Genomic DNA, 16,706 nt, shown 5'->3' with positions numbered 1-16,706 from the left:
TATGGCATTAGTTGCATGTTTGAAATTCAGTTTAGTAGTGCTGGTGTTAGCTCAGTACTGGACACTGATTTATGTCATAATCTTCCCACTGTATCTTTTGGTGGGAGCCAAGAGTGTTGCATCCACACGTGCCAATTCCAATATGGCAGCAACTCAACAGATTATCAATGTATGTATGTATCATGTGATAAACTGGACACAGAAAAACTGATGTCAACAGCACCCAAGTCATGGGGATTACGCATCCAAATTTGTCAACCCTTACTACTTGTTTGGCATAAACATAATTGTGAAAAACAGTTAAACGAGTGAATTGAACTGTAATATGAATCACAATAAATAGCAGACAGAATTGATTAAGTTCCTGGCAATCTGTAGGCAAACAGGCAAAGTAGTTTAGTAGTGAGCCATAAAGTGCTTAGACAAAGGCCATTTTATGGCCTTTGAAAGAACCATATGCTCATCCATTTCCTTGCTCATATACGTACAAGTTTTCCCCCCAAATACCTAACCATCTGCAGAAATAATTTCTACAGAGGGCCATCTCATTCATCATCTTAATTGGCTTCAAACAAAATTGGTACAGGAAAAGAAATGAAATTTACAATGGCATTTCCCTAAAAAAATGAAAATTGATTTTCAATCTAATCTTTTTATTTAAGATTAGTAGAGTCCAGTTTGATTTTTATCATAGATACAGAAATACAGTATTTGAACAGTTCATGAAATGATGCCTTTGATGGCTGATAACAAATTGCATATTTTGATAATTTCTTTGTATATTTGTTTGAATATATTTTAGTTATTTTATTCCCTCTTTACATCTTCCTATTTTACACACCATTTCATAACCTGCCTGCTCTGAGTTATCTCCTTTATGCATCTAGCTTTGGCATCCTTGCATTCTCCATCAGGGGGAGCATGAGAGACAGCCATAATGATCTATTCAAACATTCTGTCTCCACTGCAAAAAAAATCTTCTACTATCACCATGACTGTTTAATTTAAATCCTGAATCTGAATATAGTCTATGATCACTAGCCCAACAGTGTCCTGTAGTATAAAGATAATCAAATATTGATGGTAATATTTTACAACAACCCATGTTCCATCACAAACTGAAAATTAATATTTAATCTACTTTCATTGCACAAAGGATCCAAATATTATCTATTTAATAAATAGCAGCTGGACATCTTATGTACTATTAGAAAATTCTGATCTTTGGTCATCCCTTCTGGAACAATAACCTGGATAAACATTAGCAATACCAAAGGTTATTCCAGATGCAGTGCTAGACTGTAAAATTCTGAATACTAACACATCCTGCTAATACTCCACAAGAACCAATAACTAGTAATTTCTATATTGCTGAGTTTTAAAAGACTTGGCTGTCATCAACATACAATAAATTGATGATGTATGTGTTGCCTGGGAAGAATAAAACTGATTCTGACAGTTATCTGATAAATATAATGGGGGATATAAAAAGCATGTACTGCTACCTTAAATTAATTTACACTCCACACCAACCCCTCCTCCCTCACTTCTTACTGACAGCTGAACTGGTGTTGTAACATTAGAAATGCTGCTTATATGTTTAAGCTGTCTATATCAGGTACGACACAAGGTCAAACTGGTGATTTGCATCCATGATTCCACAAATTCCTAACCCTAGCTGCATCAGTGTCAGGCATTAAATGGAAGTGAGGCATCTTTCCACAAAGGGATAATTATAGGATGAGTCACAGCTAATACTGCTAGAATCTGGGGACTCATTTTGATTGCATATTGAATGTGTGAGAAACATAGACATAAGAAGAAGCAATAATATGTAAACACTTAATCTTATCTGATATTACCGCACAACAAACATATTTTTGTACCAGGACTTTGTAAATAATCATTTTATGTCAATTATGTTGTTAATAAGTACTTGCTCTTTGCTAACTGTATGTGAAATGATTCAGGCAGTATCAATCAGATTCCTTAAATGTTAAAGCAATGTATATTTGTTGCAAGTCATGTATATATTTTTTAATGCTAGTCATTGCCTCTCCATTGTCATATCGTTTAATGTAGTTTCCCAATCTACGAGAGCCAACCTGCCCATTATACCTGGGCTTCAAAGCACACAAATTCAAGCACTGAGAAGTGATGGAGAAAAATAAATCCCACTGCTTTAAAAATGCTCTGATGAGATTGAGATGAAGCTCTAATGTACCAAAGTAAGAAAGATATTACTTTGTTAAATCGACAAGTGCTCAGATCCCTACATGATAACAGACAGTGCATACTAAAAATAATAGGCTAGAAATTCCTCCATGCTGGGAAAGGCATATGAAACATATAGGGCAACATGATTTGTGCAAATGGCTACACTCCAAAATTCGTGCGCAAAAGTGTTGCCAATTTTAATGTGCTCAGATGCATTATTTATGTCAGATAAATAACAAGAGTTCCTTAACAATACTGCATAACTGCCAAGTCCAAAGCAGATGTTAGAAGTTTCACGTAAAGAGACAAGTCCAGGTCTTGTGGGTTACGAGGAGGAGGTGGGGGGGGGGGGGTGGTGGTGTGGTGTTGCAGATTGTGTGGGATAGATGCATGGGGCAACAGGGAAGGAGGAGGGAGGGTTGGATGGAAGGGAGATTCAGGGAATCATTTGATATGCCCTGAACTGGGGACCATGAGACTCCAGCTGGGGCATCATGGGGAGCCATTGTGAGCAGCTGCTGGACAGGGTCTGGATTGCAATCAAGTTGGAGTGGTAGGTGTGTGGGGATTCCTTAAAAGAAGAGTCATGGGGAGGAGGGAGCATGTTTTTAATGAAAAGCACAGTTATCTAAGACTACTTTCCATCAGGCTGGAATCTGTCTGGGTAGGTTGCCATTAAGAACCAGGCCTCACATTTGTATTGAAGGCAGGCTTCTGCATGTGTTTCCCACACTCTTCATAGGCTCTGGATGCATGAAGTGCAAGTGAATTTCATTGAAGTGTCACTCAAACATGTTCCACACTGTTGGACACCACTGCACTTATCCAGATGTCTCCATCATACACAAGATAAACGGAGGACTAAAATTGCAAACGTGTTGATAGACCTGATCATGTTCAGCAATAGGTTTTCCACTGAAATCTCATCACATAGCTCACACAAACATTTTCATAAATGCTAGAATTTCTTGGACATTCAGTGTGATAAATGACTTAATATGATTTCACAGAACATAGCAAAGTACAGTACAGGAACAGGCTGGTCAGCCCACCATGTCTGTGCTGACCATGATGTCAATTTAACTTATTCTATCTGCCGGCACATGGTCTGTTCCCTGCCTGTTCATGTCTCTGTGTAAACACCTCTTAAAAGTTGCTGTCGCATCTGCTTCTACCATCTCCCCTGGCAGCACATTCTCGGCACCTACCACTCTCTGTGTAAAAAAAAGTTGCCTCGCACATCTCCTTTAAACTTTCCCCCTCTCGCCTTAAAACTGTACCCTCTAATATTTGACATTTCCACTCTAGGAAAAAGAATCTGATTGCCTACCCTATCTATGTCTCTCATAATTTTACATATTTCTATCCTCAGCCTCCAGTGCTCCAGAGAAAGCAATCCAAGTTTGTCCAACCTCTCCCTTATAGTTCATATACTCCAATCCAGGCAACATCCTAGTGAACCTCTTCTGCCCCCTTTCCAAAGCGTTCACATCCTTCTTATAGTGTGGTGACCAGAACCAGACACAGTATTCCAAATGTGGCCTAACTAATGTTTTATACGGCTGCATCATGACTCAGATTTTTATATACAGTGCCCCCACTGATGAAGGTAAGCATGCTGTACACCTTTTCCACCCTATCTACTTGTGTTGCCACTTTCAGGAATCTGTGGACTTGTATCTCAAGGTCCCTCTGTACATCAATGGTCCTCAGAATCCTTCCATTTACTGTATACTCTCCTCTTGCATTTGACCTCCCAAAATGCATTACCTTGCACTTGTCTGGATTAAATTCCATCTGCTACTTCTCCATCCAAATATCTAGCTGATCTATATCCTGCTGAATCTTTTGACAATCTTCCTCACCATGCACAACTCTGCCAATTTTTGTGTGGTCTGCAAACTTACTAATCAGACCATCTACCTTTACAGCCAAATCATTTATATATATATCACAAACAGAGGTACCAGCACTGATCCCTGCGGAACACCACTGGTCACAGACCTTCAGTCAGATCCTCTTCTATGATCAAGCCAATTTTGTATCCAACTCACCATGGATCCCATGCGCCTTAATCTCCTGGATCAATCTACCATGAGGGACCTTGTCAAATGCTTTACTAAAGTCCATGTAGACAATATCCACTGCCCTACCCTCATCAATCACCTTTGTCACCTCCTCAAAAAACTCAATCAAATTTGTGAGACAGGAACTACCCCAACACAAAGCCATGCTGACTTTCCCTAACAAGATGATGTTTTTCCAAATGTGAGTAAATCCTGTCCCTCAGGATCTTCTCCAATAATTTCCCTACCACTGATGCTCACTGGCCTATAATTTCCTGAATTATCCCTGTGCCCTTCTTAAACAAAGGAACTTCATTGGCTATCCTCCAGTCTCCTGGAACCTCACCTGTGGCTAAAGGTGATACAAGGATCTCTGTTAAGGTCCCAGCAATCTCCTCCCTTGCCTTCTTCAGTGTCCTAAGCGAGATCCCATCAGAGAGTGGGGACATATCCACCTTAATGTTGCTCAAGAGACCCAGCACCTCCTCCTTCCTCATATCTACATGGCCTAGAATATGAACATTCCCCTCTCTGATTTCAACATCATCCATGTCCTCCTAGGTGAATACTGTGTGAAGTACTCATTAAAGGTCTCGCCCACTTCCTCTGTCTCCATGCGTAAATTCCCTCCTTTGCCCTTGACTGGACCTACTCTTTCCCTAGCTACCCTCTCGCTCCAATATATGCATAAAATGCCTGGGGATTCTCCTTACTCCTGCTCGCCAAGGATATTTCATGGCCACTTCTAACCCTCCAAATTCTTTTTTTTTTAAGTTCTTTCTTGCTTCCTTTATATTCCTCAACTGCCTTGTCTGATTTCAGCTTGCTAAACCTTACATATGTTTCCTTTTTCTCTTTTACTAAATTTACAATATCTCCTTTTTTAAATGATAACATTCAGTTCAATTGTCTGAAGCAAATAATTTACATTTTGTTTAAGCAGTAACAAGATTCCTTCAATGTTTCTATTAAAATTTGTTCTAGTTTATTGAAATAATCTATATACATAATTTTCTATTAGTGAAATTTTCCTGGTGTTATAGAGGATCTTGGAGTTCAAGTCCATAGCTCCCTGAAAGTGGCCGCATAAATTCATAGGGTGGTAAAGAAGGCGTTTGGCATGCTTGTCTTTATTAGTTGAAGCATTGAGTTCAAGAGTCAGGAAGTTATGTTGCATCTTTATAAAACTCTGGTTAGGCTACATCTGGAGTACTGCATTCAATTCTGGTTGCCCCATTACAGGAAGGATATGGAGGCTATGGAGAGGGCTCAGAAGAGGATTACCAGGATACTGCCTGGATTAGAGGGTATGTGTTAAAGGAGAAGTTGGACAAACTAGGGTTGTTTTCTCTAGAGTGGCAGAGGCTGAGGGGAGACCTGATAGAAGTTTATAAAATGATAAGCGGCATAGATGGGGTAGACAGCCGGTATCTTTCTCCCAGGGTTGAAATGTCTAATACTTAGAGGGCATGCATTTAAGGTCAGAGGGGGAAAGTTCAAAGATGATGTGCAGGGCAAGTTTTTTTTACACAGAAAATGGTGGGTGCCTGCAATTTGCTGCCTGGGGTGATGGTGAAGGAATACATGATAGAGACATTTAAGAGGGTCTTGGATAGTCACATGAATATGCAGAGAATGGAGGGTTATGCACTATGTGCTGGCAGAAGGGATTAGGTGTTGTTAGATTAATCAGTTTGGCACAACATTCTGGGTCAGATGGCCTGTTCCTGTGCTGTGTTCAGTGTTGTTTTGTTACACTTAATTATAGACTCATAGAGTTGTACAGCACACATATGGGCCCTTCAGCCCACTACGCCATGTCGACCTTTTTGCCCATATACACCAATCCCTTCTGTTCACACTATGTCTGTATCCTTCTATGCCCTGCATATTTAAGTGCCTGCCAAAATGTCTCTTAGACACATTGATTGTATCTGACTCCACCAACTCCTCTGGTAGCGAGTTCCGGATATCAGCCACTCTCCATGTAATAAACTTTCCCCTCTAATTCCCTTTAAAACTGCTTCCTTTCATCTTAAACCTATGCCCTCTTTTGATAATTTATCTGATAGGAAAATTGAAGGTATAAGTGTAACAAAGTCTGATCTCCAGCTAGTTCCCCTTTAAATTTGTCGGATTGTAAGGCACGTACCCACCTTGTAGCCCTGATGTCAGTTTCCTGAGCACATAGATTGGGTGTTACCGGACACTTGTATTTTTCCCTCTTCAACTTAACTCCACCCATTTTTTTTGTAGCAACCTACCATTTACTCCAGATGCATTTGAGGCCATTATGTTTAAAGTTACCAACAAAGTGGACAAAAGAAACACTTATGGGCGTTATTAATGGTTTTGGAGCTAGGTAATGGGTAAATCAGTCAGTGCAAGAACAAGCAACTGTCATTCTGACAAACTTCATTAACTATAGAAACAAGGGCAAAATCAAAATAACTTAATTTGGTATTGAATGAGTTTGTTCTGAAACTATTCAAACATAATGATCAAACAAAAATAATTATTATGTCCTCAAATGTGTTTGGAATTTGTGGTAGGTTGCTATCAAAATAGAGATAGGTAGAGATTAGTTGAGGAGGAAAAAGTTCTGGTGTCTGGTAACACCTGATGTATGTGTCCAAGAAACTGACATCAGGGCTACAAGGTGGGTATAGGCCTTACAACCTGACAAACTTGAAGAGGAACTAGCTGGAGATCATTGTCCACCAGACTATGTCACACTTGTACCTTCACTGGCCCACCAGCATGAGGCAACCATACAAACCATACTGCCACAGATAGGATCAAAAGAACATTCTAAGAACACAAGAACATGGAACATCTGGGGCAAGTAAAATTGGCCCTCTTCAAATCTTTCAAGTCCTTTACTAGCTTAGCTTATAAGTGGCTGGCACATCATTTACTTTGTAAAAAATTTGCAGCTACAAAAACGGTGCCCAGTAACATCATATAAATGGTTTGACTCAATAGGTCAGGTACTACAGTGCATCATAATTATCCATCTTTGTGATTATTGAGGAGTAATACTTCTGTCCTGATACTTTGCTCTCCTGTAGAATATGGCCTTTGACCAATTTTTGTAACTAATAAGTGAGCTGTTGACCTCCATGGATCACAGCACAAAGACAGTTTTTTTATTGTCAACAGACTGCAACAAACAGGATTGTGATCTTGCACTCTCTCCCCATCCATGCAAAACACACCAAACATACTGTGTGCATTGATATCAAATCCTAGCTCTGCAATAATCAGTACAATTCATCCAAAATAGCCTTTTCTCCTCCTCTTGTGCAAGAGGTGGAAAAAACCCTGTTGCAGCAGGAAGGAACAGAAAGGGGTGACGACAGAGAAGAGAGAAGGTTGAAGAGAAAACTTTAAAGAGCCAGTGACTAACCTCATCATTGGTCAACATTTCCCAGACTAATTTTCAACTCAATTGCATTTTCAATGACTTACCTGAGGAGTCGTAGCTCAGCAAGGAGGGTGGGATTCTGTTGTGCCTTCTCAGGTGTGGGTTGAGATGCCTGTTCATGCTCAAGCCTCAATCGCTGAATCTCTTGCAGGATTTCTCTGACAAATAACAAATGTTACTGTAGATTTATATTGCCACATATCAACTGACAGAGGATATAATTCCAAATACCAGTTCCACTAGAATGTTTCAGTGCTTTCAGTTAAATCATTTCAAATCTTCTAGCCAACAGGTTTTTATTGTGAGATATTAACTTGGCTCAGTCTGTGCACACTCCTCTGGGTCAGAGGGTTTATAGACAGACAGCACAAAATTGGACACAAAACTTTTAATATCTGGTAATTGGTTGTTGGTGAGGAAAGTAAGAAATATTTTCATTGGTGCAGTAGGCAGCACTTGTCTTTGGTTGATGCTACAAAAGAATTTGATAACTATAAATGTCCAACTTTAAAATTATAATTAAAATTATATCACGTAATTATATTATATCAGTGGCATGCAAAAGTTTGGGCACCCCTGGTCAAAATTTCTGTTACTGTGAATAGCTAAGCGAGTAAAAGATGACCTGATTTCCAAAAGGCATAAAGTTAAAGATGACATATTTCTTTAATATTTTTAGTAAGATTACTTTTTTATTTCCATTTTTTACACTTTCAAAATAACAAAAAAGGAAAAGGGCCCGAAGCAAAAGTTTGGGCACCCTGCATGGTCAGTACTTAGTAACACCCCCTTTGGCAAGTATCACAGCTTATAAATGCTTTCTGCACCCAGCTAAGAGTCTTTCAATTCTTGTTTGGGGGATTTTCATTCATTCTTCCTTGCAAAAGGCGTCTGGTTCTGTGAGATTCTTGGGCTGTCTTGCATGCACTGCTCTTTTGAGGTCTATCCACAGATTTTCGATGATGTTTAGGTCGGGGGACTGTGAGGGCCATGGCAAAACCTTCAGCTTGTGCCTCTTGAGTAGTCCATTGTGGATTTTGAGGTGTGTTTAGGATTGTTATCCTGTTGTGGAAGCCATCCTCTTTTCATCTTCGGCTTTTTTTACAGATGGTGTGATGCTTGCTTCCAGAATTTGCTGGTATTTAATTGAATTCATATGTGCCTCTACCAGTGAAATGTTCGCCGTGCCACTGGCTGCAACACAAGCCCAAAGCGATCCACCCCCGTGCTTAACAGTTGGAGAGGTGTTCTTTTCATGAAAATCTGCACCCTTTTTTCTCCAAACTTTTCTGCATCCTCACCAAAAAATTCAGCATCAGAAGTTTGCAAAGGAACATCTAAACAAGCCTGATGTATTTTGGAAACAAGTCCTGTGGACTGATGAAGTTAAAATAGAACGTTTTGGCCGCAATGAGCAAAGGTATGTTTGGAGCAAAAAGGGTACAGAATTTCATGAAAAGAACACCTCTCCAACTGTTAAGAACGAGGGTGGATCGATCATGCTTTGGGATTGTGTTGCAGCCAGTGGCATGGGGAACATTTCACTGGTAGAGGGAAGAATGAATTCAATTAAATACCAGCAAATTCTGGAAGCAAACATCACACTGTCTGTAAAAAAGCTGAAGATGAAAAGAGGATGGCTTCTACAACAGGATAACGATCCTAAACACACCTCAAAATCCACAATGAACTACCTCAAGAGGCACAAGCTGAAGGTTTTGCCATGGCCTTCACAGTCCCCTGACCTAAACATCATCGAAAATCTGTGGATAGACCTCAAAAGAGCAGTGCATGCAAGATGGTCCAAGAATCTCACAGAACTAGAAACCTTTTGCAAGGAAAATGGGCAAAAATCCCCCAAACAAGAATTGAAAGACTCTTAGCTGGCTGCAGAAAGCGTTTATAAGCTGTGATACTTGCCAAAGGGGGTGTTACTAAGTACTGACCATGCAGGGTGCCCAGACTTTTGCTTCGGGCCCTTTTGCTTTTTTGTTATTTTGAAACTGTAAAAGATGGAAATAAAAAAGTAATCTTGCTTAAAATATTAAAGAAATGTGTCATCTTTAACTTTATGCCTTCTGGAAATCAGGTCATCTTTTACTCGCTTAGCTATTCACAGTAACAGTAATTTTGACCAGGGGTGCCCAAACTTTTGCATGCCACTGTATATAAATGTTTGTAATTGAAGAATCAGCTTATCTAAGCTGGCAACTTGCTTGTGTCATAAGGTGTGATTTCACACACCACACTTGAATATGTAATGATGCTCCTAAGGTGAGAGTGACTTGTAGCATCGATGGACTATTGCGTTGTTCGAGGACAATCTTTCAAGTGGTGATACACAGAAATCGTGTTTTTCTCTTTCCAGCAATTGGCTGGCTAATATCCTGAGAAACTTGAACACAAACATCCAGGAATATGTTCTGCTTTATTTCAAAGACGCAATTCTATTGATTGGCACCAAACCTATACAAAATGGTAGCATGGTGTTAGGGTACATTAAAATTAGACTAAAGTCTTTGCAAAGCCACTTTCGGACTGAAATAGTAGGCTGTAGGCCAAGAGGTAATTAAGACCAGTGTTTTGATCAATATGTTAATTGTAATCTTAACCAGAGATTTCATTACATTTTTGTGCTGCTGTACAGGCAATTAAAGGCAATATCACACCACAGAGGCCAAGAAGAAGGAGACACAAATGCATAGAATTTAACCAATTTTTGTATAAAAACACAGGGCAGACAGAATATTTAATATTTGACGCAGGAAACCTGGTAGATATATCACACTATGTGGTGGAAAACATTGCTGGCAATCTGAGACAGCAGACCAATGCTACACAACATGAAAAAACATATGAAGATCAGGCAAAGTAGTCACTGAAACTTCTCTGTTTTGGCTATCTTGGACACCAGCACCGTCTGAAATACATCACATATAAAACTTAATGTTTACATTGTACTCTGGTTACGGAGAAAATTAACCTGGGATCCTAAACTGTGATAGTCTTTTTCCAGTTTAGCATGGTAATACCAGAGGATCTTGAATTTCTGTTTTCACTGAGACTTGGTGCAGTGCTAGATTCAGATTAGTTTATTGTCACATACACCAGGGTGCAATGAAATTCCCTGTACGTGTGAAGCTCACAGAGTAAACACTATACATAGGCTTTACATCTTAGGAAAAAACAATGCCCAATTCCAGTGAGAAGCTCATCCATGAAGGAGGCATAACCAACCTGAAGCACGTTGCACCCAATGAGAAGAGATATCATTGTATGGGAACAACGTCAAGTTAATGGTCAAAGGCCTAATGTTTTGCCATAATATCTGTAAACTACCATAACAACACACATTTCCTTTCCCTTCCCTATCATTAATATTAATTGGCTAATATTCATTCATTGTTTTAGTCTTATTTCTGACAACAACAGGAGGCGTGGGGGGAGAGAGGATGAAGAGGCAGTGATACAATAGAGATAAATTTAATGGGTGTAAACAGGTACCCAAATCAATCCAGTCAATTTCCCTCTGTGTATATTAGGTTAAAGTTACCCCTTCATTTTTTTTTCCCCATTCCCCATTTCTTTTTCCCTTTTCCTTGGAGCAGACTTGATGGGCCGAATGGCCTGCTTCTGCTCCCTTGTCTTGTGATCTTGTGATCTTCATTCTCTGTCACAGATATATTTTAGAATTATTCTTTATTTCACAGCTAGCTTCTCCACAAGCTTCTCCAATGTTTTGAAGATTAATTTCAAGTAATTGATCCAACACTCTAGATATACTTCAATTTCCTCTGTGAAAATGGAGATGAAATATTTATTATCTTTGTCACTCCTTCTCAAATACAGATATCTTTGTCTTTCAATGCTCCAAGCCACCCTTTGAATTTCTCTTTCACTCATGTGCTTAGAAAGTTCCTGCTTTTCCCTTTATATTAACCGTCAGGTTTCTTTCATGCTCTGTGAACCTTCCACCTGCCTATTTTATTTCACTTCTATAGCTTTCAAATGTCGACAGTATTGTTCTCCTTCTACTTGACATATACCTCTATTGAACTCCACTTATCTTTTGAAGCCATATCTTTGAGAAACTAATTTAATCCTGGTAAGCATTTAACCTGAGTCAGAATGTATCACATATTTAAATAACTCTCCATTATTTAAGCTGACATTTTCCCATCTAATTACTATTAACCAGGCTGCTCTTCTTCTTGAGTTGACAACATTTTATTATATTCTAGAAAATTTTAACACAAGATCTCCTTCCTCCAACTGCCCTGCTCCTAAACTTGCATCATAAATCACCCAATATACTCATAGAAACGTAGAAAATAGAAGCAGCAGTAAGCCATTCTAGCCTGCTCCACCACTCAAGATATGCCTTAATGTCTTTTGTGTCTAGGAATTTATCTACCTTCATCTTAAATATACTCACCAAATTGGCATCTACCCCCTTCTGTGGTCAAGAATACCACAGGTTCACCACTGTCTGAGTGAAGAAGCTTATCCTCATCTCAGTCCTAAATATCTTACCCATATCCTGAGACTGTGATCTCTCATTTTAGACCTCACGTGTCCTTCCCACATTCAGTCTGTCTGGTACTGTCAGAATTATGCAAGCTTTAATGAGATCTCCTACAATTCATCTAAACTCAAGTGTCAACAGGGCTAATTGACTAAACCCCTCTTTATTCAACAGTCCAGCCATCTCAAGAATCAGTCTGATGAACCTTTGCTGCATTCCTTCCAATGGCATGTATATCCTTTCTTTGGTACGAAGACTAAAACTGCACACAATACCAAAACAATGAACCAGCATTGATACTCTGGCTTGATGGTTATGCTGGAGTGAGGGATATGTGGACAATGAAATTACAGGTGTGTACATTTCTGCTGCTGCTGATGGGTCTCAGTGCCTCATGATAGCCCAGTTGCCCAGTTTGGAGCTCCTGTTCTATCCATACAGCTTAGTATGACTGTAGTGCAACCCAATATCATTGTTGTGAAGACAGGAGTGGTCACTTGAACCAGTGCTATTAAGGACAGATGAATCTCCCACATGTAGATCAAAGAGGACAGAGATTACTCCCCCTGTTGGTTCACCTGTGGTAGAACAGTTTGGCAGTTATGTCCCTCAGGGTTCAGTTCCTGGTGGTGCTACTGTTAGGGAATTGTCACACATGGGACATCTTTCAGGGGTCACGGAAGAGGGGTAGCAGGCTTAATACAAACAAGAACCAGTCTTCAAAAAACCTTTTGAAATGTAAAGTGTAAGCAGTAATTAGTTTTGAAATTAAAATGGGACAGCTAGGTAAACAAACCGTACTGTCTGCAGTGCACAGGTTACTTGCCCATAGCTGGAGGCTGGCTGCTCAAGAGATTTGGTTTGTAAACTGACATGACCACGAGATGTTCTCATATCTATCAGCCAAACTTAAGACAATGGGGCTATGTTAAATGGCCTACATCAAACCAGGCACCTTCACGCAAGTTATTTTGCACCCTTCTGCCAGAGGTCAAGGATGACTCCCTGACCAGATTTAACTTTGTCACTTAGCATACCAAACATGGTCATGGGCATCTTTGCTCTGTTGATCAATAATTGTATTATTTGTGAACTCACAGAGTCAGCCCTCAGAACACTAATTTTGGACACATGAGTTCTCTGTCCTCAGAAGCTTTTAGACCATCCATGTGAATTACTTTGTCCAGCAAAAGGTGTTTGAACATTCAGAGGTGTCTTGACAGTTTACAGTGTGCTCCTATTGTGAATATATACTTCAATGGAACAACTTGTCAGACACAAAAGTAAATGATGTCATTGTAGCCTTGAAATTATATTGAATCACTTGCTACTATCATTGTTCTTTAGAGTACAAAAACTTGATGTACTTTGAGTTCGGAGAGATTCTGCTGAGAGAGTCTCCATGAGAATATCTGCTTGTCGTGATGAATAATGATTTTCTTATCTACCAGTTTCTCCATTGACTTAGTCACAATCAAGACATTAGCAAGCCTCTCTTGGCAATGGACAGTGAAGTCCTCCACCAGTGTACATTCTTTGCCCTTGCTATTTCCAGTGCTTCTTCCAAGTGTTTATCATCATGGAAGAGTGGTAATTTTATTACCTGAGGGAAGATGATGGTAGTAATCAGGAGTTGGTTTCCTTTCCCATGTTTAACCTGGTACCTTGAGGCTTTGTGTAGTTTGGAGTCAATGTTGAAGGCTACTCCCTCCTGCCTGTATACCACTGATCCCCTCTGTCCTACTCTGGTGGGTCTGTTACACCAGAGGGGGATAGGGCATGTTTGGGAATTGTGATGGAGGAGTCTGCATTATTTCCTGATGTGAAAAATCAAAAAAAGACTGCAGGTGCTGGAAATCTGAATTAAAAACAGAAAGCACAAGTCAGGCAGAACCTATGGAACAAGAAACAGGTAACGTTTCAGGTCCAGGACCCTTTATCAGGAAAGAGTGAAAGAAAGAAAACTAGTTGTTAGTAGCAGAGTGGGTGGGGAAAATCCTTTGTTCCACCCATCAACCTCCCCCACCTTCTCTGCTACCTATAAATCATCTGTTTTCTCTCTTTTTTCTCTCATCTGAAGAAGGGATCCAGACCTGAAGCATTAACTGTTCCTCTTACCACAGATGTTGCTTGACCTGTTGAATGTTTCCAGCATTTTCTGCTTTTATTTCATCTCCTGGTTCAATTCCAAAAGGGTGACTATGTCACAGTGTTGCTTGACTTGTCTGTGGGACATTGGTCCCAACTTTTTGTGAGGAGAACTTTGCAAGGTTGATTGGGTTTGATATGCCACGTCCAGAATTCTGTATCTCAGTCAGCCAGGTAATCCATCCAGTTTATTTTTTCTGTCTTTCAATGTTGCTCTCATGGTACAACTAAGTGGTTTGCAAGGCCATTTTTGAGGGCCTTTAAGAGTCACATACAAGGCAGATGAGGTCAGATGTCCTTTCTTTTAAATTCCAGGCTGTTCTTGTATTTTTTCTGAAATTATATATCCATGCTATTAGCTGAATGTAAATTTCAACACTGCCATTGTTGATTTTAACTCAAGTCTCCAGGTTGTTAGGTCAGGTCTTCATTGATGGGTAAGCAGTGGAAAGGGTGAGCAGCTTCAAGTTCCTGGGCGTCACCATCTCAGAGGATCTATCCTGGGCCCAACACATTGATGCAATCACAACGAAGGCACGCCAGTAGCTCTATTTTGTTATTTTCCTCAATTTGGTATGTCACCAAAGACTTGCAAATTTCTACAGAAGTATGGTGGGTGGAGAGCATTCTGACTGGTTGCATCACCGCCTGGTATGGAGGCTAGAATGTGCAGGATCAAAACAGGCTGCAGAGGGTTGGAGACTCAGCCAGCTCCATTATGGGCACAACCCTCCCCGCTATCAAGGACATCTTCAAAAGGCCGTGCCTCAAGAAGGCGGCATCCATCATTAAGGATCCTTACTATCTGGGACATGTCCTCTTCACGTTACTACCATTAGGGAGGAGGTACAGGAGCCTAAAGACGTAAACTCAAAGTTTCAGAAACAGCTTCTTCCCCTCCACCGTCAGATTTCTGAACAGTTCATGAACGCATGAACACTATCTCATTATTCCTCTTTAGCACTATTTATTTATTTTTGTGACTTATAGTAATTTTTATGTCGTTATATTTTGCACTGTACTGCTGTCATAAAACAACAAATTTCACGTCATATGTCAGTGATAATAAACCTGATTCTGAGGTCACTGGATTACCAGCCCTGTAATTTAACCATCTCACCACCATTCTACCATTTTGGTCGAACATGCAAAATATTAATTTATGAATGAAAGGTGCAGAAAAATAAAACTAAAGTTGCATCACCTACCTATTCTTGTTTTCAAGTTCAGCAATCAATTGCCGCTGTTGCTTATTTGCATCTATGGTGGAGGTAAGATCAGAGGGAGCACGCTGTTGCTAGAAAGATTTAGAAACATTTTCTTTTAGAATTTGTGCACTGCTTCTGCAGATCAATAGAAAACATTGGAGATTAGAGTGAACTATAGAAGAGGAATGGATTTGTATTTGCAGCAGTAGGATTTTAAAAATTAATTTAATATCCAAAGTGCCAATGATGCTGCAGTGAAAACATTATGTATCATTGTGTATTAAATTTAAATCTGTTGTGGCCCTGTTGGGCTGTTTTTGAAGTTAGACTTCACCACTGACTTTAACTATAATAGCAACCAATGTAGCCAGAAATCTGTTAGGACCCCCTCAGTGAGACCTAACAGAATTTAACTCCTTGACTCATGACATGCCCGAACTGAGTGGGAAGGGTGAGGGATTTTGGGTAATAGGAGACCACTCTAAGCATTTGGGGAGACAGTCACTAGTGGCCTAGTAAAATAGCAGGAGCCCTGAAGTGAACCAAGTCAGAACTTGGACCATGAGGAAATCTTAAAAAAACTAATTGGCAGAGATTATTAAAAAAATAAAGGCATGGTGTAAGAGGTAACTTATTGGTGTAGATAGAAGACTGGCTGGCAAACAGCAAATAGGATGGAGACATTTTCTGGTTGGCAAGTGGTGTGGCACTGGGTTCATTGCTGCAGCCTCAACTTTATATAAATGACTTGGATGAAGGTTTCAAAGATATGAGTACATGGTTTACTGCTTACACAAAGATAGGTAGCAAGGCAATAAAACAAAGTGCTAGGAACACTCAGCATATCAGGCAGCATCTTCCTTATATTAAAGGGTCTTCACCTGAAGCATTAACTCTGTTTTGTCTTCCACAGATGCTGCCTGGCCTGCTGAGTGCTTTCCAGTATTTTCTGTTTTTATTTCAAATTTTTAGCATCTACAGTTTTGTTTTTGATTTCCATTTTGATTTTCAGGTAGAATGGTAAGTTGCAAAGAGGGCATAAGGAGGATGCAAAAGGATATAAGTAGATTAACTAAGTGCACAAAGATATGGCAAATGGAATATAATGTGGGAGA

The 16,706-nt window shown here is 39.8% G+C and overlaps 1 protein-coding gene across 12 annotated transcripts in view; it reads right to left on the bottom strand.

Annotated features, from left to right (window-relative positions):
• The window catches only part of dtna (dystrobrevin, alpha), a 194,863-nt gene that overhangs the window by 30,363 nt on the left and 147,794 nt on the right, over positions 1-16,706 (bottom strand). For all 12 annotated transcript variants that reach the window (XM_052023108.1, XM_052023106.1, XM_052023107.1 and 9 more), the window contains 2 exons: positions 15,592-15,680; positions 7,755-7,868 (listed from right to left, as the gene is read on the bottom strand). In XM_052023108.1, coding sequence (XP_051879068.1) covers positions 7,755-7,868; positions 15,592-15,680 — 203 coding nt within the window. The remainder of the gene's footprint in view (positions 1-7,754; positions 7,869-15,591; positions 15,681-16,706) is intronic.

The sequence above is a fragment of the Pristis pectinata genome, chromosome 9 (genome assembly GCF_009764475.1).
Source record: "Pristis pectinata isolate sPriPec2 chromosome 9, sPriPec2.1.pri, whole genome shotgun sequence".
NCBI lineage: Eukaryota > Metazoa > Chordata > Chondrichthyes > Rhinopristiformes > Pristidae > Pristis > Pristis pectinata.
This window is presented reverse-complemented; position numbering and strand designations above follow the sequence as displayed.